General features: G+C 42.5%; 1 protein-coding gene across 4 annotated transcripts; it reads right to left on the bottom strand.

Annotated features, from left to right (window-relative positions):
* Positions 1 to 1,247: 1,247 nt before the first annotated feature.
* cdadc1 (cytidine and dCMP deaminase domain containing 1) lies at positions 1,248 to 26,777 on the bottom strand. 4 transcript variants are annotated; one of them, XM_061692589.1, is made up of 13 exons: positions 26,707 to 26,777; positions 23,674 to 23,897; positions 11,254 to 11,417; positions 11,079 to 11,176; positions 10,845 to 11,022; positions 10,454 to 10,733; positions 10,178 to 10,384; positions 9,971 to 10,092; positions 9,155 to 9,204; positions 8,889 to 9,058; positions 8,634 to 8,823; positions 1,869 to 1,908; positions 1,248 to 1,789 (listed from the first exon to the last, which is right to left on the bottom strand). In XM_061692589.1, exons 3-13 carry the CDS (start codon positions 11,324 to 11,326, stop codon positions 1,689 to 1,691), a joined length of 1,509 nt encoding a protein of 502 aa, XP_061548573.1. In that variant the 5' UTR covers positions 11,327 to 11,417; positions 23,674 to 23,897; positions 26,707 to 26,777; the 3' UTR covers positions 1,248 to 1,688. The 4 variants fall into 4 exon arrangements, with proteins under 4 accessions (XP_061548573.1, XP_061548591.1, XP_061548582.1 ...); XM_061692607.1 differs by having other exon boundaries at positions 23,674 to 23,868; positions 26,707 to 26,762; XM_061692598.1 differs by lacking the exon at positions 23,674 to 23,897 and having other exon boundaries at positions 26,707 to 26,771.
* Between the last annotated feature and the right edge of the window lie 954 nt (positions 26,778 to 27,731).

Genomic DNA, 27,731 nt, shown 5'->3' with positions numbered 1-27,731 from the left:
TACAAATAATAATATACAAACACAACTTTATATTTATACTGAATTTCATAATCACCAAGGTATCCCCATCTCACAAAAAGACTTTTCTGTCGTGTTTGATGCATCCCACCAGGCACTCTTCAGGAGCGCTTATGGAATTAAACCTACAGTATGTCTAAAGATGTTATTGAAACGTCTTATCGGAGAAGCATGTTTTACAGGCAACACCAGAAATAAGAACAGTATAATTCATGTTTTTCAACAAGCTATTGTGTGCACACCTCCTGCATTGTCATACTGGTCTATCGTTGCAGGAAATATTAACCGGGAGAAGGTTTGGCTCTTACCATATTTTTCAACCATCTTCTTTACCACTTGTCCTCACTAAGGTCACGGGCTGCTGGAGCCTATCCCAGCTATCTTCGGGCGGGAGGCGGGGTACGCCCTGAACCGGTCGCCAGCCAATCGCAGGGCACATAGAAACAAGCAACCATTCGCACTCACATTCACACCTACGGGCAATTTAGAGTCTGCAATCAACCTACCACGCATGCTTTTGGGATGTGGGAGGAAACCGGAGTGCCCGGAGAAAACCCACGCGGGCACGGGGAGGACATGCAAACTCCACACGGGTGGGGCTTGGATTTGAACCCCGGTCTCCAGAGCTGTGAGGCAGATGTACCAGTAGTCCACCGCGCCAGCCACCTTTTTCATCACCAACGAAATTATAGAGATTTTATTCAACCAATTTCTACCTGCAAAGATATATACATATATAAAAAGGAATCGATATTAATTGCAGTTTTTGTGGTAAGAGAAACTGGTCCATTTCTTCTGGCGTTGTCCATGCACAAAACAGTTGTAGTGTAAATTATCACAAGTCATTATAGACCATATTTATCCCTGCAACTTCTTATTTTGGAAGAATGTTATTTGGTATCATTGAATATGAAAAGACTGCCTTCTCACAATTTTATTTAATCAACCTGCTTATTGCTTTATCAAAATTCTATATCCATAGATGTACATTTATGCGCATAAAAGAAACTCCATTGAATATTTAACTGCATGAATCATAAAGCTGTAAAATCATAGAATTATTGTAGTCTACAATATATTTAGTTATATTTTATCTTTTATTTGATTTTTGTTTCATTTGTATTTTTCCCATTTTCTGTAAGCTCCCTGGCGTGTTATAATGTAAGTTTGTTGAAGTTGTATATATCGATTTATTGTGGTGTAATTCTCAAAAGTCATCAAAAAAGTAAATCAATGCAGACAAAAGTATTTTGATTAAAGCATCATCAGCCAAGTAAAATTTATTGGGAAATCTTTGGATTCAAGTTACATCCAATGGTACTAGTTTAGCTTTTGTGTAAATCCTATTTATTACAAATAAAACGGGGGTGATGAAAATCTCAACTCTTATCTAAAAAAACAAACAACCCATTACAACCATATAATCTTTGCCATAAAATAGAATTATAATTATATTGACACACACGTGAAATAATTCACCACTTAATACAACTCACATCAGGGTTTCTATCTTCAATATAATTCTTCTCTATAAAGGTTCTTAATGATGAGATCAATGTGGTCAGCTCAGTTCTCGTGTGTCACCGCTGATGAAAACACAGAAGATGCGAATCCACTCCGAGTTCAGTTTCAATGTGCACGTGTGGTGCCGCTGGTTCAGGGGTAGATACTCAGCTCACAGGGGGCAAGTTGTTATTTCTGCTGTTGCAGATCTTCTTGATGCTGGGATTCTCCTGCACTTCTGCCCTGCTGCGCTTGCCAGTGTGACCGTCTAAAAGCAAAAATGTGGTTAAGACATAAGCCAGGTCAAATGCATATTTATTGATTTTTTTTAACAAGATGCATCTTACTGGTGATGTTGTAAGATGATGATACAGGGTCCCTTTGCCACTGTGGAGACAGACATGTCACTCAGTTGTTTTCCAAATTCTGTGTTTCATTATGTCAACTTGGATCTGATAAGATGGGAAAGTAGTCCTCCAAAGATGTCCAGTCATCCATAAGCTACTGATTATCCTGTTCAGGGCCATTGGTGAGCTGGCGACTTCCATCTGACTTTGATCGAGAGGTAGGACACACCATGGACTGATCACCAGCCAATTGCACAGGACTCAAGACTTTTGTCTACAATGAACCTAACATACTGTAAGATGGGGTCTCTGTTCACGCATAAACTGCATTGGTTTCTAAAACATGCATATTACATATATACAAACATGAGTCTGCTGCCTCCTCTGGTGTGTACGCCCCAGCCTGACGGTAGTAGTGTGACACAGGTGGAGTTGATCAATGTAAAGAAGAGGTAGCGGGTCAGCAAACAAAACTAAAGCTCAAGAGAAACTCCAGCAGTTCTAATTGTTTTCACAGAGCAGAGTACTGTGTATGTTCTAATTGTATGCGTTAAATGTCGCGTTTATGATGAAGTACACTTGCTTGATAGTTTTAAATTACCACGATAATGATGATCATGAACGTCTGGCGGAATCCCCTGTCAGAAGGAGTTTCAACTCCCACCTCCGACAGAACTTTGCTCATGTTCCGGGGGAGGCGGGGGACATCGAGTCCGAGTGGACCGTGTTCCGCGCCTCCATTGCTGAGGCGGCCGACCGGAGCTTTGGCCGTAAGGTGGTCGGTGGCTGTCGTGGCGGCAATCCGCAAACCCGTTGGTGGACGCCAACAGTGAGGGATGCCGTCAAGCTGAAGAAGGAGTCCTATCGGGCCTTTTTGGCCTGTGGGACTCCTGAAGCAGCTGATGGGTACCGGCTGGCCAAGCGTAATGCAGCTTTGGTGGTCGCTGAATCAAAAACTCGGGTATGGGAGGAGTTCGGTGAGGCCATGGAGAAAGACTTCCGGACGGCTTCGAGGAAATTCTGGTCCACCATCCGGCGTCTCAGGAGAGGAAAGCAGTGCACCACCGACACTGTGTATAGTGGGGATGGGGCGCTGCTGACCTCGAATCGGGACGTTGTGAGCCGGTTTGGCGAATACTTCGAAGACCTCCTCAATTCCATCGACATGCCTTCCCATGAGGAAGCAGAGTGTGGGTTCTCTGAGGTGGGCTCTCCTATCTCTGGGTTTGAGGTCACCGAGGTGGTTAAAAAGCTCCTCGGTGGCAGGCCCCGGGGGTGGATGAGATTCGCCCGGATTCCTAAAGGCTCTGGATGTTGTGGGGCTGTCCCGGTTGACACGCCTCTGCAACATCGCGTGGACATCGGGGACAGTGCTTCTGGATTGGCACACCGGGGTGGTGGTCCCCCTTTTTAAGAAGGGGGACCGGAGGGTGTGTTCCAACTACAGGGGGATCACACTCCTCAGCCTCCCTGGTAAGGTCTATTCAGGGGTGCTGGAGAGGAGGGTCCGTCGGGAAGTCGAATCTCAGATTCAGGAGGAGAATGTGGTTTTCGTCCTGGCCGTGGAACAGTGGACCAGCTCTACACCCTCGGCAGGGTCCTCGAGGGTGCATGGGAGTTCGCCCAACCAGTCTACATGTGTTTTGTGGACTTGGAGAAGGCGTTCGACCGTGTCCCTCGGGGAGTCCTGTGGAGGGTGCTTCGGGAGTATGGGGTACCGAACCCCCTGATACGGGCTGTTCGGTCCCTGTACGACCGCAGTCAGAGTTTGGTCCGCATATCCGGCAGTAAGTCGGACTCGTTCCCGGTGAGGGTTGGACTCTGCGAAGGCTGCCCTTTGTCACCGATTCTGTTCCTAACTTTTATGGACAGAATTTCTTGGCGCAGCCGAGGCGTAGAGGGGATCCGGTTTAATGGCCTCAGTATTGCATCTCTGCTTTTTGCAAATGATGTGGTTCTGTTGGCTTCATCAAGCCATGAACTCCAACTCTCACTGGAGCAGTTCACAGCCGAGTGTAAAGCGGCTGGGATGAGAATCAGCACCTCCAAATCTGAGACCATGGTCCTCAGTCGGAAAAGGGTGGCGTGCCCTCTCCGGGTCGGGGATGAAATCATGCCCCAAGTGGAGGAGTTCAAGTATCTTGGGGTCTTGTTCATGAGTGAGGGAAGACTGGAACGGGAGATCGACAGGCAGATCGGTGCAGCGTCTGCAGTGATGCGAACTTTGTATCGATCTGTTGTGGTAAAGAAGGAGCTAAGCTGAAACGTGAAGCTCTCGATTTACCGGTTTGTCTACGTTCCCCACCCTCACCAATGGTCACGAGCTGTGGGTCGTGACCGAAAGAACAAGATCCCGGATACAAGCGGCCGAAATGAGTTTCCTCCGCAGGGTGTCCGGGCTCTCCCTTAGAGATAGGGTGAGAAGCTCGGTCATCCGGGAGGATCTCAGAGTAGAGCCGCTGCTCCTCCGCATTGAGAGGAGCCAGATGAGGTGGCTGGGGCATCTGATTCGGATGCCTCCCTGGTGAGGCGTTCCGGGCACGTCCCACCGGGAGGAGACCCCGGGGACAACCCAGGACACGCTAGAGAGACTACGTCCTTCGGCTGGCCTGGGAAAGCCTCGGGATCCCCCCGGAAGAGCTGGATGAAGTGGCTGGTGAGAGGGAAGTCTGGGTGTCCCTGCTAAAGCTACTGCCCCCGCGACCCGACCCGGATAAGTGGTAGAAAATGGATGAATGGATGGACGATGATCATTTCTGTTAGTCCATCTGGCGGTTCCTATTGTATGTTAGCTCTCAACTAGCAGACTTTTTACAGACTTGATTTAAAAAAAAACAATATATATATATATATATATATTACTTTTGTGACATTTGAATAAATAGATGTGTGATTCGTTATATGCCATTATGTCACTAAATAATTCCCCCCCTTGTTGAAGATGTAAAACGATTTCGACTGCATTTAGCTTTCTTTGTACATTTTGGATCTTTAGCCAACCAGTCTTTATATTAGGAATTTATGAGCCGGTCGTCAGAGACTTTACATGTACCCATTATGAATAACGTTAACGATCATACAAGATTTTATGCATATACGTCAGGGTTAATGTCTGACGAGGTGTACAATTATAAGGGATTAATGGACGACGTGGAGGCATGAACCAACGCGGAGTGGAAGACGGTTGCCTCCACATTAATCCCTGATAATTGTATACCCTCGAAGGACATTAACCCGCTTATACCACAGTCACTTGCATACGAAAATAATTAATGGAACTACCAATTCACAGTTTCATATGTTTTGTAGTCAAAATAGCAAGTTTGACTAAAACAATCACTGATGGTGTAGTGGTACACTCGCCTGACTTTGGTGCGGGCAGCGTGGGTTCAGTTCCCACTCAGTGACGGTGTGAATGTGAGTGCGAATGGTTGTCCGTGTCTAATGTGCCCTGCGACTGACTGGCGACCAGTTCAGGGTGTAGTCCGCCTTTCGCCCAAAGTCAGCTTGGTTAGGCTCCAGTGCCCCGCAAACCCTAACCAGGATAAGCGGTGTTGAAAATGGATGGACTAAAACAATTTATTTTCCCTTGCAACATCTGATGGCTTGCCTATGAAGAGACATTCCAATCCCATAATTTTCTAAGGGAATGTCAACACTATTCAGTACTCCAGCAAATAAGACTTTCTAATTTGATAAAAAAATTAAATAATAAAAACACAGGTATGACGATAAAATCTGTTTTTATTATTACACATATACAGTGGGGCAAAAAAGTATTTAGTCAATTGTGCCAGTCAAGTTCTCCCACTTAAAAAGTTGAGAGAGGCCTGTAATTTTCATCATAGGTACACCTCACCTATGAGTGACAAAATGAAAAAAGAAATCCAGAAAATCACATTGTCTGATTTTTATGGCCAAGACCAAAGATCTGACAAAGGACACCAGAAACTAAATTGTAGACCTGCAACAGGCTGGGAAGACTGAATCTGCAATAGGTAATACGTTTGGTGTGAAGAAATCAATTGTGGGAGCAATTAGAAAATGGAAGACATACAAGACCACTGATAATCTCCCTCGATCTGGGGCTCCATGCAAGATTTCACCCCGTGGGGTCAAAATGATCACAAGAAGAGTGAGCAAAAATCCCAAAACCACACAGGGGGACCTAGTGAATGACCTGCAGAGAGCTGGGACCAAAGTAACAAAGGCTACCATCAGTAGCACACTACGCCGCCAGGGAATCAAATCCTGCAGTGCCAGATGTGTCCCCCTGCTTAAGCCAGTACATGTCCAGGCCTATCTGAAGTTTGCTAGAGAGCATTTGGATGATCCAGAAGAGGATTGGGAGAATGTCATATGGTCAGAGGAAAACAAAATGGAACTTTTTGGTAAAAACTCAACTTGTCGTGTTGGAGGATAAATAATGCTGAGTGAAGCATGGGGGTGGAAACATTATGTTTTGGGGCAGTTTTTCTGCAAAGGGACCAGGACGACTAAAGGAAAGAATGAATGGGGCCATGTATCGTGATAGTTTGTGTGAAAACCTCCTTCCATCAGCAAGGGCATTGAACTTGGCTGGGTTTTTCAGCATGACATTGATCCCAAACACACCGCCCAGGCAATGAAGGAGTGGCTTCATAAGAAGCATTTCAAGGTCCTGGAGTGGCCTAGCCAGTCTCCAGATCTTAACCCCATAGAAAATCTTTGGAGGGAGTTGAAAGTCTGTGTTGCCCAGCGACAGCCCCAAAACATCACTGCTCTCGAGGAGATCTGCATGGAGGAATGGGCCAAAATACCAGCAACAGTGTGTGAAAACCTTGTGAAGACTTACAGCAAATGTTTGACCTCTGTCATTGCCAACAAAGGTTATATCACAAAATATTGAGATTAACTTTTATTATTGACTAACAACTTATTTTCCACCATTATTTGCAATTACATTCTTTAAAAATCAGACAATGTGACTTTATGGATCCCCCCCCCCCCTCATTTTTCTCTCATAGGTGATGTATAGCAATGATAAAAATTACAGGCTTCTCTCATCTTTTTAAGTGGGAGAACTTGCACAATTGGTGGCTGACAATCCTTTTTTGCCTCACTGTATTTTGTATATTTATATGTGACGTTTGATGCAAACTCTCAGGCTGGCAACGCTGTACTCTGTCAGTCTTCGTTAACTGGACGGCGGCAGAAAACTATTGTAGGGTATCATTCAAAATATCAACAGTGAAGTGCTCAGTTCGTATTTGTCAGCATTTTAATTCCCTATTTTGTTGTTTTCCTCACATTTATTTCTTTGTGCCGCTTCTGTCTCTTCATTTCCCCCCTCAATTCCTCAGCAGCATCTCTGTCATCAAAGATGTTGTAATCACCAAATAAAGTCAATAATTTATGTCCTCAGAGTACCGGTAAGGCTAAGGGTGCTGCGCATTACTTTGGAACAATGTAATGATTTTTTTTTACAGAAACTACTAGAGACGTTTGAAGGCTGTACATTATCAGCTGATAATGTACACCGGTGAAATTTTCTGAGCCAATCAGAATCATGTTTTCACCGAGACCCTGGTATAATACTGTGTTGTCACACAAACATAGCTTCATTTAAAAAAAACACACGGATCAATCCATATATATATATATATATATATATATATATAACTACGTTTTTTTTTTTTTAGAAAATAGAGCTGTTGTAACAGTCTTGGAAAGATGAATTCCATTTTCCATACTTTTCCAGACCTGGAAATTTATGAAATCAAATTGTATACTTTTACATACTTTCCATACTTGTGTAGGAACAAGGGGTGTCCCTATCTGATCTTTGAGATCAGAAATCGGTCCGATGTAAGCAAAAGAGTATCGGCTCAGATCAGACGGGTTCCAAAAGCTCAAATTTTACAACTCTTATACAAGCAGTCCATTCCATGCTCCGCTCCAGCACTTCTATCCAGCAGCGCCCGGATGGCATGCAGAGCCCACGTGACCACAACAGGTTGCTAAGGTCCTCACATAGTAGCATGGAGTAAGAGTGAATGTTGCTTGCTTAAAGTCGTTTATTGACACTCCAGTTGAAGTTCACAGTAAAACTGAACAGACATACTGTAGTTTCTCGTGTATAATGCACATTGTTTCCCCAAAAATAATTGTCAAGTCAACAGTGCGCATTATACATAGGCATAGGGGAAGATGAAAAAAAACCCTCACATTTTATAAATCTATGCTGCCATCTGGAGGTTATGAAAAAGTTGTACACTTTCTTGCTAATATGCCACCGCCACCTAGAGGTTATGAAAAAGGTGTAGCCTACTCTTTCATTCCAACATGACAGGGGTAAGTATGACTGCATATATGTACAGTTGTGCTCATAAGTTTATATACCCTGGCAGAATTTGTGAAAGTATTTATTTATTTATTTATTTTAAACAAATATGACTGATGACGGAACAACAACGATCAATTTCTTTATGGTTATGCTTTGTTTAGTGATAATGCTTAGTGAAATAATTGACAGTTTAATTTTAATCCCATTAAACTTTTGGGGTTTACGCCACAGGGGTCAAAGCTGAGGGGAAAGTAGTGGCTTAATGTTATGGTAAATACATGTTTTTGAACTGTTGGAGGAATTCTGAGTACCCCCAAATGTGGTATTTCCTTTACTTTTCCTCTCTGGCAACCTTTTCTTTTTCTTTATAGCTGTGGTTAGCTTCTGGACCTACTGGGACATGATTAAAATAAAGGGAGAAAATGGATCAGTTTGCTCACTATGAACTTTTGGATTTCCTTCAAGTTGCTGAATCGGAGGTAGGAAATGTCTCCTTTATTCTTGTCCCGGTCGTGGTCGGTGGTGTAAATGTGCGTGATGCCAGCACCTCTAATCAGAGGGACGCACTCGTCACATGGACATTTTGTCACAAACAGCATGGCAGCTTCCTCTGGGTTGATATCACGAGTCCTGGAAACATTAGACCCGTCAAACTGCTGTCGAGCGGCGCTGCATTAACACCACATGGTCGATACCTGAAGGTGAGAGCATTCTGCTCGGCATGGACGATGTATCGGTACTTGCGCCGCTTTCGGTCCTCCTGTTTGGTGTCCATGAGCGGGTACTCTGCGTACTGTGAGCCTGCTGGGTAAGCGTTGTATCCACAACCCACCAGGGACAGATGACCCGGTCCCTTAAGGCCAGTCTAGGACGAGAGGGACACTTTTTTTTTTTTTTACTTCTGAACAAAGTAATTCTTTAGCAAAGGCCAAACAAGAAGAAAAGACAAGAAATTATTTACCAACTGTTTGTTGGCCCAGATAACAGCACCAACACCCACTTTAGGGTCCTCTGAAATGACGAGAAGATGGTTACAGGCCTGCAAACACTGACACTTAGACTGGTTAAAAGAATGTACTTTAGTTTGGAAACATAAGGCCAGACAGATATGGATTTATTGAGGCCGATTCCGATAATCGCCAGAATAAAATTCCAATAACTGATTAATCGGCGGATTAATTTAAAAAGAATATGTAATGAATAAAATAACTTATTTTTATGTACCTTACAACAATAAAGATACACAACACTGGACTGTTTTACAGTACTTTGTAATCAGTAAAAAAAAATGTGCGGGCAGATTTTTGGAAAATGTTTTCATCTTAGTTTGAATGTCATTATCTATATCTTATGTTTGTTTAAAAAAAATTCAAAATGAAAAAAAAAAAAAAAAAAAAAAAAGGGCTAATATTACATTGGCCAGCCGATTGGTCAGTCGCGCCCTAATAAACATATAGTTGGTTCAGAAGTGCCGACATCAAGTATGAAATTAAACAACTAAGAAAATCTTTTGTTACTATTTCTGGAAATGTGTCTGAGCGAGACCCACTGCAAGGCAGTTTGTATAAAAGTCGCTCACTTTCATGAGACATAGGCGGCACCTCAGAAAAGGCTAATTAAAGCGAGACAAGAAATAATGTGCTAAATTGTTTTTATCCTTGTGGTATTTTTACAAAAGCATGTCACAGACATGTTTTTAGATACCTGTGAACTGTTTTAAGATGTGGGAAAAAATGCATAATATGCCTCCTTTAAGCTGCAGCTGCTCTCAGCAGACCTGTTCTGTAGGCAAGTAGCCTGGCTTGGATGATGCAATGACGGGCGATTTCTTGGGACACTCCCTCGTGATAAGGGCAAGGCGATGAGCCAGTGAGTAATGTATCAGGGGCCAACGTTTCCCTGTTGGAAGGGTGACATCATCAAAGTTCATGAAAAAAAAAAAAAAAAAAAAATAGCAGGTGGGGTTTACAGAGCGGTTACTAACCGGTGAAATCCATAGTGTTGCTCTGGCACCCCGGCCGCCACAGCAGCCAGAACTTTCACCACCTCCCTCATATTGTGTCTGAGGTTGGAAAAGTAGGGCTCCACGCAGAAGTTCTCCAGATGCATTTGGGTCAAAATCTCTCGGTGCTGACGGGAGTCCTCAATTAGGAAGCGTTTGGAGAAATCTTCAAGGTGTTTCTCCTGTTCTCTACAAAAAAACATAATCACTCATTATTCTTGACTATCTGTATTGGACTGCAGCAACAAATGAAAACACCTGTAGAAGAGTTCCTCTGTATTCAGGCCGGGGTTGTCATCTGTCGCCATCCCCATGAAATCACACTCTCTGGACGTCTCACCCACAAACTGCACCATGCCGGCAGCCAGAGGCTGCAGCAGCAAGCAGATGTGCGAACTGCTGTTGGACTTCAGCTTCTCCGTAGCCAGAGCGTCCAGCGCAGCCTCCTCGGTGATGTGGCCAGTATGAGCATGGGGGTCGGAGCTCAGCATGCTGAACTCGGGATCTCCGGGCCAGAAGGAGATCTGACTCACTCCAGCTGAAACCAATCCATTAAATCGATGTCAACAAATCACAGAATGATCAATAACCTGAAGACACCGCTAAAGACACCTGATGAATTACTCAATCTCATGACAGCGCTTCACACCATTGATGATCATCTTCAGGCAGGTGGCGCATGGTCGCCGAGAGAAGTACAGCTGACAGTCGGCCAGGCGGGCAGCATGTTGGATGATGGCTGCTTGGCCAGCGTGGAGTTCGTGTCCACTGCAGTGGAGGCCCACCACCTTACTGTCCCGAACCACTACGAGACCCACGCTGCGGATCTGGAACACAGCAGCTTATTTAATGAAATGTGAAAGCTGATATTTATTCAACTAACCTGATTATCGTCCTCTTCGGGTTGCTCCTGAGGGAACAGCTCCAACCATAAACTCAACAAGGTAATCAGGTTGATCTTTGACAACCTGGGGCCATGACCTGGAACACAAAACAATAATTATTCATATTACTGCTCTATTTCTATTAACACAGGTTATTTCACAAACATGCCAAACCTTGCACTACGCTGATGGTCTGGCTGCTGAAGTCTGCTGTGAGAGGCCTGGTCTCTCTCCTGCTATCTTCCATTCAATCAGCGTGTCATGTAGCACAAGTCAGCTACAGAGGACCTATCGTGACCAGCAGGGCCTCGGACAGACACCTCGGACTTCCAGGGTTCCTACACATTTGTGATTTCAAACTTCGACAATTTTACCAGACCCTAATTTCTAGACTTCTCAGCAAAACATGCAAATAATTTGTGACATTTGAGTAAATAGATGTGTATCATTCCGATTCTTCAAATGCGATTATGTTGCCAAATAATTTCCAGAAAATTATAGCTACGTAATGTAGGTCATGCAAGTAAAGACTAAAACCAGCTGACAAGACGCTTTTTCCCGTGCGTATGACTCACAACTGTTGCCTCCCTCATGTTGGCAATGTGAAACGATTTCACACAAAGTCTGTATTTAGCTTTCTTTATCCATTTCAGATCCTTAGCCAACCACTCTGACTCTTTATATTTGGAATTTATGATCCAGTCATCTGAAAATTTACATGTAACCATTGTGAGTTATGCCAACGATCATACAAGACGGCCGACGAGGTGTGCAGTTATCAGGGATTCATGAACAAGATGGAAACGTGAACCGACGTGCAGCAGAGAACAGTTGCCTCCGCAAAGTCTATCAATCCCTGATAATTGTACACCTCAAAGTTTATACCATGGTCACTTGCCAATAGGGTTGGGCATGGAGAACCGATTGGAACCGGGACTAACGTTCCAGTTCTCCCGGAACCGTTCAAATTTTAAAAATTTGTTTCCCAGTTTCGATGCCTCGTCCTACAGCAGCGAAGAAGCAGCGGCGTAAACCAACGAAGAAGAACGCGCACGGCGACGTGCTTGTGCCCAACGGCGGCAGCTAACTTTGTTCAAATGAATGACCAGTCGCCTCAGTGCAACACTTGGAATAAGATTATATTGTGCAAAGGGGGCTTTCACGATGTATAGCGTCTGACCCACTCAGAGCCTCAGCCTACACCGCGTGGAGCTTCAGTGAAGCTCAGTCAACTGGGTGAGTGAAACAATAAAATATGTCTATGCAAACATTGAGACAGCTAATAAGGTAAACAGTTGGGTGCACTTTTGCACCGATGTTTTTTAACGCTTATTTTAGTCTTCAAACCAACGTAAGAGCCGATGGAAAAAAAAAAGCGTAACATTGGGCTAAAACTAGCAACTTTACATCACAATAAATTGGGAGTAAATTCACAAACGTTGTCTCACTGTATCGCAAACACTAACCTTGTGCCTCATCGCTGGGTAAGGAAAGGAATCAGCGTTTTATAGCAGTTGGTTCCATCCATTAAAGAAATCAAAAAAAGTCACCGTTCCCGTGTCAAGTTACTTTTTGTGCCAAAATGTTCCAATGCGTACCCTTCAAAATAAAAGGCTACAAGCTTAAAACAGGAAGTCAAGTTAAAACTTGCACATACAAACAGTCCCAAATAACTATTTTAACAATGCTACATTTAACATTTAGCTGAAACATTAATTAATGAATATTAAGTCAATTGGGTTAGTTCCACACGCATTGCCTTTTAGCTCAAAGTTTGATATCGATACTGTTTATAAAGAACCTCGAGTCAAATGTTAATTTTAGTCGGTGCTGCGGGTTGCTAAGAAAACGGATGTTCATAATTTGGAAACCCTTTATTTAAACCATGCAAACCTTTTGACCCAGCCCCCTAAAAGAATCGGAATCGATAATCGTTTGGAAGCGGAATCGAAATAAGGAACTGGAATTGCTCAGTCAAACGATGACCAACCCTACTTGCCAATGAAAATAATTAATAAAACTACTAATTCATAATTTCATATGATTTGTAGTCAAAATAGCAAGTTTTACTAAAAAAAAAATATTTTCCCTTGCATTGCCTATGAAGTCATTCCAATCCCATAACTTTCTAAGGAAATGTGAACACTATTCAGTACTCCAGCGACTACTTTCTAGTTTGACAATGTTAAATACAAAACATAGGTATGACAATAAAATCAGTTATTATTACATATATATTCTGTATAATTATATGTGACGGTTGATGCAAGTGCTCAGGCTGGCAACGCTGTACTCTCTGTTGGTCTTCGTTGACTGGAGGCGGCAGAAAACTGTCGCAGGGTATCATTAAAAATTACGACAGTGAAGTGTTCAGTTCGTATTTGTCAGTTTTTGTGCAGGAAAATATGTCGGCGTTTTAATTGCCAATTTTGTTGTTTACCTCACATTTATTTTATCATTCTCATCTGCGAGTTGATTTAAATCCTACGGAGATAGCTCTCTGTGCCGCTTCTGTCTCTTCATTTTCCCCCTCAATTCCACAGCAGCATCCCAGTCATCAAAGGTGTTGTAATCACCAAATAAAGTTAATGATTAAATCACTCCTTATTGTTTTAAAGGGATAAACTGAGGCGATAGGGTGCACAATTCGTTTGGCTGCAATACACAATTTCAACGTTAGATGGGAGTAATTCCTACAGTGTCCCTTTAAATTTCTGTCCTCAGATGACCTCACTTGTCAAAATATCTGACTGACTGACTGGTCACTATGTTGGCTCATACAAACTAATGGCTAAGGACACCACCCTTTAATTTGGAACAATGCTATGTAGTTTGAAAGGAACTAATTAAATGGAATTTTCTAAGCCAATCAGAATCAAGTATTCACCATGGTAAATGGTACCATATAGACCATGGTAAAATACTCTGTCCTCTCAAACAAATATTGTAGCAGCACTTCCAGACAAAAAAAAAAAAATATACATATACATATATATATATATATATACATACATACATACATACATACATACATATATATATATACATATATATATATATATATATATATATATATATATATATATATATATATATACATATACATATATATATATATATATATACATACATATACATATATATATATATATATATATATATATATATATGTGTGTATGTATATATATATATATACATATATATATATATATATATACATACACATATATATATATATATATATATATATACATACATACATATACATATATATACATACATATACATATATATATATATATATATACATACATACATATACATATATATACATACAAATACATATATATATATATATATATATATATATATATATACATACATATACATACATACATATACAGTTGTGCTCATAAGTTTACATATCCTGGCAGAATTAATGATTTCTTGGCCATTTTTCAGAGAGTATGAAGCATATCACAAAAACCTTTCTTTCACTTACGGTTAGTGCTTGGGTGAATCCATTTATTATCAAACAACCATGTTCACTCTTTTTAAATAATAATTACAACAGAAACGACACAAATGACCCTGATCAAAAGTTTACATACCCTTGAGATTTTCGCCTGATAACATGCACACGTTGACACAAATGGGTTTGAATGGCTACTAAACGTAACCATCCACACCTGTGACCTGTGTACTTGTAATAAGTGTGTGTATAAAGATTCATTGAGTTTCTGGGCTCCTGACAGACCCTTGCACTGACATCTCTGGATTCTGAGTCATGGGGAAAGCAAAAGATCTCCAGGATAAGGTAACTGAACTGTATAAAACAGGAAAGGGATATAAGAAAATATCCAAAGAACTGAGAATGCCGATCAGCATTGTTCAAACTCTAAGAATTAGAAAATTATAGATTATATTGAAGCCAAACCACAATCAGGTCGACCACCAAAGATTTTTGCCACAATGAGCCAAGAAAATTGTTCAAGATGCAAAGAAAAACCCACAGATGACTTCAGCTGAAATCCAGGACTCTGAAAAAAAGTGGTGAGGATGTTTCAAGATGCACAATAATGAGGCTTGAAGAAAAGTGGGCTGCAGGGTCGAGTCACCAGAAGAAAGCCATTACTACACCAATGCCATGAAAAAATAAAAAAATAATCACGCTTACAATATGCCAAACAGCACAGAGACAAGCCTCAAAGCTTATGGAACAAAATCATTTGGAGTGATGAGACCAAAATAAAAATTTTGGCCACAACCATAAACATTTGGAGAGGAGTCAACAAGGCCTATGGATGAAAGGCACACCATTCCTACTATGAAACATGGAGGTGGATCGCTGATGTTTTGGGGATGTGTGAGCTGCAAAGCCACGGGAAAACTGATTGCAAGATGAATACAGCATGTTATCAAAAAATACTAGAGGAAAATTTGCACTCATCAGCCCAGAGGTTGCGCATGGGACATACCGTAATTTCTCCTGTATAATGCGCACCCTCAAAGTTGACCTCAAAATTCTGAAAAACCCTTCGACCTAAGTATAATGCATTTTTACAATGCATGATTTTGCTTCTACCCATATGATCAAACATGAAGTATTAACCGTATTTTGTTAGTTTTTTTCAAAGAATTATTCTGAATTCTTTATTTTTATTTACTTGCTCTAATTTTGAAATTCACAGCCCTACTTTTATTTAATAAATGAGAAAACACACAGTTGTGCTCATATGTTTGATTACCCAGGCAGAATTTGTGAGATGTGTACAGTTCTTTTAAGAAAATGTGAAGGACCGGGCGAAAGACATTTAATTTTATTTTAATGGGATTTAAATTAAACTGTCAAGCATTTCAGAAAAGCATTATCATTAAACAAAACATAACCATAAATAAATTAATGATGGTTGATGTTCAGTGATCAGTCGTATTTAATAAACAAAACAAAATAAAATTTCACAAATTATTCCTGGGTATGTAAACTTATGAGCACAATTGTACATATATGCAGTCATATGTACCCCTGTCATATTGGAATGAAAGTGTAGGCTACACCTTTTTCATAACCTCTAGGTGGCATACTAGAATGAAAGTGTACAACTTTTTCATAACCTCTAGGGGGCGGTGGCATAGTGGAATGAACGTGTACAGATTTTTCATAACCTCTAGATGGCGGCATCCATCCATCCATCCATTTTCTGAGCCGCTTATCCTCACAAGGGTTGCGGGAGTGCTGGAGCCTATCCCAGCTGTCATAGGGTAGGAGGCAGGGTACACCCTGAACTGGTTGCCAGCCAATCGCAGGGCATATATAAACAAACAACCATTTGTCAATCTAGAGTCTTCAATCAACCTACCATGCGTGTTTTTGGGATGTGGGAGGAAACCGGAGTGCCCGTAGAAAACCCACACAGGCACGGGGAGAACATGCAAACTCCACACAGGCGGGGCTGGGGATTGAACCCTGGTCCTCAGAACTGTGAGACAGACGATCTAACCAGTTGTCCAACGTTAGATGGTGGCATACATTTATAAATGTGAAAGTATTTTTGTCATTTTCTACTATACCTATGTATAATGCGCACTATTGACTTTTGACCATTTTTGGGGGTAAACAATGCGCATTATACACGAGAAATTACAGGACTTGGATATTCCAACATGATAATGATCCAAAACACAAAGCCAAGTCGACTTGTCATTGGCTACAGCAGAATAAAGTGAAGGTTCTGGAGTGGCCATCTCAGTCTCCTGACCTCAATATCATTGAGCCACTCTGGGGAGATCTCAAGCGTGCAGTTCATATAAAACACCCAAAGAATTTACAGGAACTGGAGTCATTTTCCCAAGAAGAATGGGCAGCTTTACCATGAGAGAAAATAAAGAGCCTCATCCACAACTACCACAAAAGACTCCAAGCTGACATTGATGTGAAAGTGGGAAATACAAAGTATTAAAACTGGGGTATGTAAACATTTGATCAGGGTCATTTGTGTGCTTTCTGTTGTCATTATGATTTAAAAAGAGTAAACATGGTTGTTGGATAATAAATGGCTTCACCCAAGCACTAACCTTGAGTGAAAGAAAGGTTTTTGTGTTATCATTCATATTCTTTGAAAAATGGCCAAGAAATCCTAAATTCTGCCATGTATGTAAACTTATGAGCACAACTGTATATGCACACATATACATAAACGCACATACATTATATTATATTTAGTGGGCAAAAAAGCAGTTAGTCAGTCACCAATTGTGCAAGTTCTCCCACTTAATATATGAGAGAGGCCTGTAATTTTCATCATAGGTATACCTCACCTATGAGAGACAAAATGAGAAAAATAAAACCACAAAATTACAATTTCTGATTTTTCAAGAATTTATTAGCAAATTATGGTGGAAAATAAGTATTTGGTCACCTACAAATAAGTAAGATTTCTGGCTCTCACAGACCTGTAACTTCTTTCAGAGGCTCCTCTATCCTCCATTCATTACCTCAGGGGTGGGCAAACTTTTTGGCTCAGGGGCCATATTGACTTTTCAAATTTGACAGGCTGGCCAAGCCAGGACCAGATGCTTACATATAAAAAATAAACAAACAAACAAAAAAGGCATTGTAGTGTTAATACTTTTAATGGGAACAGTGTTGTTTTGTTGATCACCTTTTTTTGCCAGTGCATCAAGGTCTGGTGTTAGTTTTGCTGTGGCAATTCTCAGAACACATCTGAGGTGTTCATCACTCAGTCAGGATCTGTAGGATGTTTTGCTGGTGTTCATCACACTAAAAGTCTGTTCACACATATGCATAGCGTCAAACACCACCAGCATCCTCGGCGCCATCTTCCGGATTTATGGAAATTTGTCTGTGCTTAATGAAGCATAAAACTCATCTAGTTTGAGAATTTAACATCTCTTTTAAGACAGTATCACATTGGAGATCAATCAGTTCCATCTGCAGCTCCCGTGGCGCTGTTTCAGGGTCTTGTGTGACAATCTTGGATGGCAGTCAGATAAAGGTGTTTTGCTGTGTTTTGCTGAGCCTGCAAGCTTGATTTTAACCGCTGAGCCGTAGCCATCAGTTCCTGCGTTGATTGGCTGTTAGCATAATCAGCATTATATTCCTCTAAAACCGCAATGGTTTCTGAACAAATTAGACTGTCGACTTTTCTTTTCTTTGGTTTACTCAAGGTTGAATAAGGGTTCAGAGCAGCAGAAAAATAAAAACAGAACAGCCAAAGTCAAGTCAATGTATCACTGTACCTGCTGCGCTACCTGGTGGAACCACTGGGCATTACAGCACAACCTGGTGAAACCACTGGGCATTACAGGACAAGGTCAAATAAATGTAGTCATAATTTTGATATGATTTGGGCGATTCTGTACCAATCTTTGGCGGGCCGGATTGAAATGATCAACGGGGCGGATGTGGCCCACGGGCCGAAGTTTGCCCACCCCTGTGTTGCCTGTATAGGCACCTGTTGGAACTCGTTATCACTATAATAGACACCTGTCCACAACCTCAAACAGTCACACTCCAAATTCCACGATGGCCAAGACCAAATAGCTGTAAAAGGACACCAGAAATACAATTGTAGACGTGCAACAGGCTGGGAAGACTGAATCTGCAATAGGTAAGCAGCTTGGTGTCAAGAAATCAAATGTGGGCGCCATTATTAGAAAATGGAAGACATACAAGACCACTAATGATCTCCCTCGATCTGGGGCTCCACGTAAGATCTTACCCCGTGGGCTCAAAATGATCACAAGAATGGTGAGCAAAAATCTCAGAACCACACGGGGGGACCGAGTGAATGACCTGCAGAGAGCTGGGACCAAAGTAACAAAGGCTACCATCAGTAACACACTACACCGCCAGGGACTCAAATCCTGCAGTGCCAGATGTGTCCCCCTGCTTAAGCCAGTACATGTCCAGGCCCGTCTGAAGTTTGCTAGAGAGCATTTGGATGATCCAGAAGAGGATTGGGAGAATGTCATATGGTCAAATGAAACCAAAATAGAACTTTTTGGTAAAAACTCAACTTGTCGTGTTTGGAGAAAAAAGAATGCAGAGTTGCATCCAAAGAACACCATACCTACTGTGAAGCATAGGGGTGTAAACATCATGCTTTGGGACTGTTTTTCTGCAAAGGGACCAGGATGACTGATCCGTGTAAAGGAAAGAATGAATGGGGCCGTGTATCGTGAGATTTTGAGTGAAAACCTCCTTCCATCAGCAAGAGCATTGAAGATGAAACGTGGCTGGGTCTTTCAGCATGACAATGATCCCAAAAACTCCGCCCGGGCAATGAAGGAGTGGCTTCGTAAGAAGCATTTCAAGATCCTGGAGTGGCCTAGCCAGTCTCCAGATCTCAACCCCATAGAAAATCTTTGGAGAGACTTGAAAGTCTGTGTTGCCCAGCAACAGCCCCAAAACATCACTGCTCTAGAGGAGATCTGCATGGAGGAATGGGCCAAAATACCAAGAACAGTGTGTGAAAACCTTGTTAAGACTTACAGAAAACATTTGACCAATGTCATTGCCAACAAAAGTAATATAACAAAGTAATGAGATGAAGTTTTGTTATTGACCAAATACTTACTTTCCACCATAATTTGCTAATAAATTCTTAAAAAAATCAGATTTTCTGGATTTTTTTTCTCATTTTCTCTCTCACGGGTGAGGTATACTTCTGATGAAAATTACAGGTCTCTCATCTTTTTAAGTGGAAGAACTTGCACACTTGGTGGCTGACGCAATACTTTTTTGCCCCACTGTACATACTTTTACATATATATATATTAGACTTTACATCAATCTGATCGGCTTGATCGGTATCCGCTTTAATGTCATAATTCGCCATCCGATCAATGACTCCGCAAAAGACATTTACTCCGCGTTGCCATCGAGTACAGTATATTTGAATCCAAAAGCTAGTTTATTTTTAGCCTTGTCACATGTCTTTTGACATAGTAATAAATATTAGGCTTTACACGATCAGGATTTTTTACAGATGAATTTAGGGTGGAGGTGGGACTGCAACAGGGATCAGCCCTGAGCCCCTTCCTATTTGCAGTGGTGATGGATAGGCTGACAGATGATGTTAGACTGGAATCCCCGTGGACCATGATGTTTGCAGATGACGTGATCTGCAGTGAAAGCAGGGAGCAGCTGGAGGAACAGTTAGAAAGATGGAGGCATGCACTGGAAAGAAGAAGAATGAAGATGAGCCGAAGTAAAACAGAATATATGTGCATGAATGAGAGAGGTGGTAGGGGAAGAGTGAGGCTACAGAGAGAAGAGATAACAAGGGTGGAGGACTTTAAATACTTGGGGTTAACCGTCCAGAGCAATGGTGAGTGTGGTCAGGAAGTGAAGAAACGGGTCCAAGCAGGTTGGAACGGGTGGAGGAAGGTGTCAGGTGTGTTATGTGACAGAAGAGTCTCTGCTAGGATGAAGGGCAAAGTTTATAAAACAGTGGTGAGGCCAGCCATGATGTACGGATTAGAGACAGTGGCACTGAAGAGACAACAGGAAGCAGAGTTGGAGGTGGCGGAAATGAAGATGTTGAGGTTCGCTCTCGGAGTGAGCAGGTTGGATAAAATTAGAAATGAGCTCAACAGAGGGACAGCCAAGGTTTGATGTTTTGGAGACAAAGTTAGAGAGAGCAGACTTCAATGGTTTAGACACGTCCAGAGGATAAATAGTGAGTATAATGGTAGAAGGATGATGAAGATGGAGCTGCCAGGCAAGAGAGCTAGAAGAAGACCAAAGAGAAGGTTGATGGATGTCGTGAGGGAAGACATGATGGCAGTTGGTGTTCGAGAGTGCCAATCGCACCTACGGGCAATTTAGAGTTGTCAATTAACCTAGCATGCATGTTTTTGGGATGTGGGAGGAAACCGGAGTGCCCGGAGAAAACCCACGCAGGCACAGGGAGAACATGCAAACTCCACACAGGCGGGTCCGGTGATTAGTTTTTAAAACTCGGTGATCGGTCCCAAAAATCCGGATACATATTTATATATATATATACACACAAAAGAGTTGCTCAGGTGTTGCCTTTTTGATTGATTGCTTAAACATTAGATGCTTGTTTTTGGCTTTGGGTTTCACCTGTGAAAACTGCATTTGCTGTTAAGCAAACATGAAGACCAGAGCGCTGTTTATGGAAGAAAAGCAAACCATTTTGAAGCTGATAGAAGAGATTACTAGCAACCTTTTATTGCTCAGTGTTTTTCTCAATGTCTTTATGTCTCAAAAGTATTCTCTGTCAATTGACTGTCTGTTGTCGTACTGGAGTGGCTCCAACTACCGGAGACAAATTCCTTGTGTGTTTTTGGACATACTTGGCAAAATGAAGATGATTCTGATTAACATTGAGCTAAAACTTCACCTAAGGTCAAACTTGCAACTTTACATCACAATGAATTGGGACAAAATTCACAAAAACATTGTCTCACAGTATCCCAAACACTAACCTTGTGTCTCATCGGTGGGTAGGTAAAGGAACATTTTACAGCATTTGGGTCCATTAATTTTGATTTAAAAATTCACCGGTGTCGTGTGAAGTTACTTTTCGTGAAAAAATGCTGAGTTACGGTAGGTACCCTTCAAAATAAAAGGCTACATGCTTAAAGCAGGAAGTCAAGTGAAAACGTCCACATATAAACCATTTGACGTGATAAAACAGTTGCAAATAACTATTTTAACAATTCTGTATCTAATGTTGGAAAATTTATGTTTAATCTACATATCAAATATTACTTCTATTAGTTTTAGACAAGTCACTGATGGTGTAGTGGTACACTCGCCTGACTTTGTACAGGTAGCGTGGGTTCAGTTCCCACTCAGTGACGGTATAAATGTGAGTGCGAATGGTTGTCTGTGTCTATATGTGCCCTGCGACTGACTGGAGATCAGTTTAGGGTGTCGTCTGCCTTTCACCCCAAGTCAGCTGGGATAGGCTCCAGCGCCCCGTGACCTTAACCAGGATAAGCGGTGTTGAAAATGGATAGTTTTAGACAACCCTCACATGCTTTAATGTTATGTCGTTATTTGGCTTTACACAATCAGGATTTTTGGGGCCAATCACCGACCCGATCACATGGAGGAATGTGTCTATTTAAATGACATATTCATTTACTGTACATACTCGTGTACTTAATTTCTCAAAAAATTCGATTTACAATAAATAATGTGTCTTTGTTCCTGTATTGCGGCACGGTGGGCGACCGGTTAGAGCGTCAGCCTCACAGTTCTGAGGACCCGGGTTCAATCCCCGGCCCCGCCTGTGTGGAGTTTGCATGTTCTGCCCGTGCCTGCGTGGGTTTTCTCCGGGCACTCCGGTTTCCTCCCACATCCCAAAAACATGCATTAATTGGAGACTCTAAATTGCCCGTAGGCATGACTGTGAGTGCGAATGGTTGTTTGTTTCTATGTGCCCTGCGATTGGCTGGCAACCAGTTCAGGGTGTACCCCGCCTCCTGCCCGATGACAGCTGGGATAGGCTCCAGCACCCCCGCGACCCTAGTGAGGAGAAGCGGCTCAGAAAATGGATGGATGGATGTTCCTATATTTATGCCAGTGAGGAAACTTTTTGTGACATTTTTGTTTGTTGGTGTGGCGTGAGATTTTTCAATTGTAAATATGTTCCTTGGCTCCATAAAGGTTGGAAACCTCTGCTCAAGTCAGATTGTGTATTCCTAACACTCAGGTCAAACCAACATTACATGACAGAAACAATGGGTGCTAACTTACTGTAATTAAATTACTTTTTTAATTAAATTACTTCACCCACAGCAAAACATTAGAGCAAGATTCGACAGAACGGCGGCATGTTTACGTCCAACCGTTCGTGCTATCGCTATCTTGCGAGGCTACATAACATTTTATTGCCTGCTTGTGAGCCGTATCGTATTCAAAGTACGTGAACATTCCTCAAGCAAGCCTTAAACAAACGTCCTCTCCTGTCCTGAGCACCGGTGACCACTAACACACGTTTTCCCCCATTTTGTTCTTACAAACACACGGCGCGATCAACTATTGTTGTCGTCGCCATGTTAACGAGTGTATCCGGTCGAGTTTCCGTTGACACGATGAAGCCCAGTGATTGGAAAAAAACTCGATGCGGTGGTATCAGAATACAAGATTATATTGCAGTAGTCTGACAAAGTGCAATTGTCTCTTCCACACCGCAGACATGTTTTTGTTTTTTTCTTAATAACTTTATTGGCCGTCAGATATTTCCAATACTATGTCAAAAGACATGCGACAAGGCTAAAAATAAACTAGCTTTTAGATTCAAATATACTGTGCACGCGGCGACGCGTAGTAAAGGTCTTTTGCGGAGCCGATCAATGATGTCGGCGAATTATGACATTGAAGCCGATTAGCATAAAATGGTAAGTATCGGCCGATATCGATAAGGCCGATAAAATCGGTGTAAAGTCTAGTAACATGTTATGTTGTGACTACTAGCTCTGCTATGCGTTGTTGTTGTCATGTATTGTAAACTAGGAAAGGTGGGGAGATTTAAAAAAAAAAAAACAACAACAAACAAAAAACACAAAACCTTCGGCTAAATGATCACCTACCTATCTCACGCACAGCAAGCTCTTGAACACCCGGCTTCGGTTGTGACTCATGAACATACGTGCAGCGAGCTCAGCTACCGACCATTCTTCCGCGTCCCCTGACGTCCAGCTAAGCTCTCGCCAGCCGGCGTGATTTTTCTCCATTCCACCGCGGTGGACAGCATCGCTGACACAAGTCCCCGCCAGCCGGGCTTCCTGCTCATTCACCTTACTGTTATTGTCATCTGATTTGTGGAAAGCGGCTTTGAGTGTCTTGAAAAGCGCTATAGAAGTTTAATGTGTTGTTATTATTAATATTGTGAAATAAAAAGCTTTTATACTTGCATTAGAGACACAGAGAGAATTATATGTATGTGAACATGAAAACATTTATTCTTAATTTCCATTTATTTTAAATGTGTGTGCTTGTTTTCATGCGCTTGACTGATGCAACATTAGCCATTAGCTTGAAGAAACGGCTGCTCGTGAAAGCTATCCCCGCGAGGACGTCAGGACTTGTGGTTAAAATCACTCGAGTATGTTCACCGCGTAGTACAAACGAAGAAGTTTCAAGAACGAATCACTCGTGTCTAATGGCTCGCGAACGATAAGTTCCACGAACGAATCACTCTTCAGTTCCTCAGTACACCAGGAGCCTCATGTACAAAGATTTCCTCCTAAAACATGGCGTACGCACAAAAATATTCAGATGTATGAAACTCTGCGTACTCATGAATCCAAGCACATTTCCTTCGTACGTGGAAATGAGCACACATGTTGGAGTAGCCGACTCCTTCCTCTCCACGCCCACATTTGAATATGCAAATCATACTTAAATGAGCCCTGCACCTGAGATGCCGATCTCTGCATGATCAGAAAAAAAGGAAAATGAGCAAGGTAAAAAAGAAAAATAATTTTTCTGAATGTGAATTTGCTCAATGAAATCGAGACACGCAAGGAAATCCTCTTTGGCATGCTGTCCTCCGGCGTTAACAACACGCGAAAAAGGAGTTAATGGGACAGCGCCTGTGCGGCTGTCAAAGCTGTGGAGACAGAATAGCGCACGCACACGCTGAACTAAAAAAGAAGTGGTCGGACATTAAGGTGGATGTGAAGCGGAGGACAGCTGCCCACCGCCAAAGTGTGGCCAACAAAAGGCGGAAGATGGCATAATGGCATACGCGGATGGCCTCACCCCGAGAATCGCTGCGCTCATGAGTGACGCTGATCTCTCAGGGGTGATGGGAGGACGTGGCTGACTATGATCACCCCACAAGGTTAATATCATGTATTTTTTAGAACTCATAACAAATGTGTTCATACAGTAACCTACACTCATCCCTGTGAGATAAAGGTTCATGCGTAAATGTTGTATTTGTAATAAATCTTTTGAATTCAAATAGAAGACAATCAGCATATCAAAGAGGATATCAAAAACTTTGACTCCTTTTTGATTACTCCATTTATTATTTTAATACACAGGGGAGGACACGCACACTGACAAAAAAAAATCATGTTTTTTTTAAGAAGAGGGGTAGATTGTCAATGTAAACATATTTTAATCATGTGCAACCGATGTACATGTTCAAATGAAGTAAATTCAAAGGACTTTTTTTCAGTGCATGTGCTGGAGTCACGATTCGCGATTGTGTGGGCAATAGGCGGCATAAATGATCGCCTTGATCAATTAATAGGTATCCTCACAAATATCAGTGGTTCATTAAATACAGGCGGCACGGTGGACGACTGGTTAGAGCGTCAGCCTCACAGTTCTGAGGACTCGGGTTCAATCCCCGGCCCCGCCTGTGTGGAGTTTGCATGTTCTCCCGTGCCTGCGTGGTTTTCTCCGGGCACTCCGGTTTCCTCCCACACCCCAAAAACATGCATTCATTGGAGACTCTAAATTGCCCGTAGGTGTGACTGTGAGCGCGACTGGTTGTTTGTTTGTATGTGCCATGCGATTGGCTGGCAACCAGTTCAGGGTGTACCCCGCCTCCTGCCCGATGACAGCTGGGATTGGCTCCAGCATGCCCGCGACCCGAGTGAGGAGAAGCGGCTCAGAAAATGGATGGATGGATGGATGGCATTAAATACACTGATTAACAAATGAATTCTGAGTCCTTGCCTCAAATGCATTGTTGAAATCAAATGTTGCCGGGCATGAATTGTGTTCATCAGTACTAATTGTTCATGTGTGTCTGGTGTGCAGATTTATGAGAACAGTTTCCCAGCATCACCTCTAAGTGTCAAAGCACCAAAAGCTGCAGAAACGTGCATACCATGCAGTTGGAGTGAGGCACCGGACATTTCCACGATCGCGTCACTCTTGATACATCTGAACTTTGCCGTGAAAAGGAACGGACGCCACGTTTTTGTGCGTACGCACCTTTTGTACATGAGGCCCCAGTTCACTGAACAAATCACTCAGTTCACTCAAGACCCTCACCCGGTTGCACGGCGCTGCCTGACGCTGGATGCTTATTGGTAATTCACCGAAGTTTCAGAAGTGAGTGACAGAACGCTTCAGCACTTCCGTTTCCGCTCCCAGCCGACTCGCTTACCTGACGGGGGCGGGTGGCGGCCAAGATAAAAGAACGAATCATTGCATAAACTGATTCGGTTCAGTTCGTTTACTAAAAGGATTCGTTCTCTGTGTGTTGTTTGCTGGACAACCGGCAAACAACACACAGAGGAGGCCGGATTTGACCCACTCAGATCCCTCGACCTAAACGGGATGTGAAAGCTGTAGCTGTACTTTGGTAGTACACTCATAAGTAACCGAGCGTCAATCGACTGACTGCGAAAGCGTTGCTGTCATCTCTCATGCATAATAGAACGAGTTACACTTTATTGTTAGAATTGTTATGGTCCGTATTTATCCCTGACATTAACTCAGCAACAGACTCATTTTGCTAGCTTGAACTAGTAAAGGTTGAGAGGACGTACGATAGATGTTTCGAGTGTGCGCCGTCGTCTTCTTCTATCAACACAACCGCGACAAAGCGTTCGTACAGTAGAAGACTTTTCGTATCTGATATTTCATTCACCACGTACCGTCTTTGGCCTTTCTGCGTTTGCCGAAGAACACGAATGCGTTTATGATCCTCGGGTACTTCCGCAAGTCGAGTGACGTCATCGCATGGGCGCGTGCACGTCCATGAAAAAAAGAAAACCTAAACAAACCGTGTCGCTACGAATGAATATTAGGGCCACAAAGAAAAAAAGAAAAAGAAAAACGACAACACTATAGTGGTAATCTTACGGGGATAATGTGTTATATTTTCGAATTAATAGGCCCACACATATAATGCATGCGTCCCGCTGGATTTCCCTAGATAAAAGACACAATTAGTGTATATTTACACGAGTATATTTAGCCAAGCATGGCATATTTAATAGGAGCTGTCAGCCTCACAGAGACAACAGCCATCAAAGAACAAGCAAACATCCATTCATCCATCCATTTTCTGAAGCGCTTATTCTCACTCGGGTCACGGGTGTGCTGGCGCCTGTATTAGCTTCGGGCGAGAGGCGGGGTACACCCTGAACTGGTCACCAACCAATTGCAGGGCACATATATCAGAATCAGAATCATCTTTATTTGCCAAGTATGTCCAAAACACACAAGGAATTTGTCTCCAGTAGTTGGAGCCGTCCTCATAAAATAATGTGGCGGGCCAGATGTGGCCCCAGGGCTGCGAGTTTGACATGCCTGATATTTCGTTTTATTATATCCACTTAGGCGGCACGGTGGACGACTGGTTAGGGCGTCAGCCTCACAGTTCTGAGGACCCCGGGTTCAATCCCCGCGACATCCAGATCCTTTAGGAACTCCGGGCGAATCTCATCCACCTCCGGGGCCTTGCCACCAAGGAGCTTTTTAACCACCTCGGTGACCTTAACCCCAGAGTTAGAAGAGCCCACCTCAGAGAACCCAGACTCTGCTTCCTCATGGGAAGGCGTGTCGGTGGAATTGAGGAGGTCTTCGAATGGATGATAGACGAAATATGCCGGGCTTTTTTTTAATCATACCCTACAAAACGTTCCTGGTCACACCTGGAATCCAGTTTCACCTTGTC

This window comes from Phycodurus eques, chromosome 1 (genome assembly GCF_024500275.1).
Source record: "Phycodurus eques isolate BA_2022a chromosome 1, UOR_Pequ_1.1, whole genome shotgun sequence".
NCBI classification, from domain to species: Eukaryota; Metazoa; Chordata; class Actinopteri; order Syngnathiformes; family Syngnathidae; genus Phycodurus; species Phycodurus eques.
This window is presented reverse-complemented; position numbering and strand designations above follow the sequence as displayed.

Excerpts from the sequence above, each read along its gene's own strand:
- cdadc1 (XM_061692589.1), bottom strand. The coding sequence starts at position 11,326 with ATGGAAGATAGCAGGAGAGAGACCAGGCCTCTCACAGCAGACTTCAGC. Across the intron at positions 9,205-9,970 it reads GCTACTTGCCTACAGAACAG|AGGACCCTAAAGTGGGTGTT; the intron begins GTCTGCTGAGAG and ends TCGTCATTTCAG. Across the intron at positions 1,909-8,633 it reads AGGAAATCCAAAAGTTCATA|TGGCAAAGGGACCCTGTATC; the intron begins GTGAGCAAACTG and ends CTGTCTCCACAG.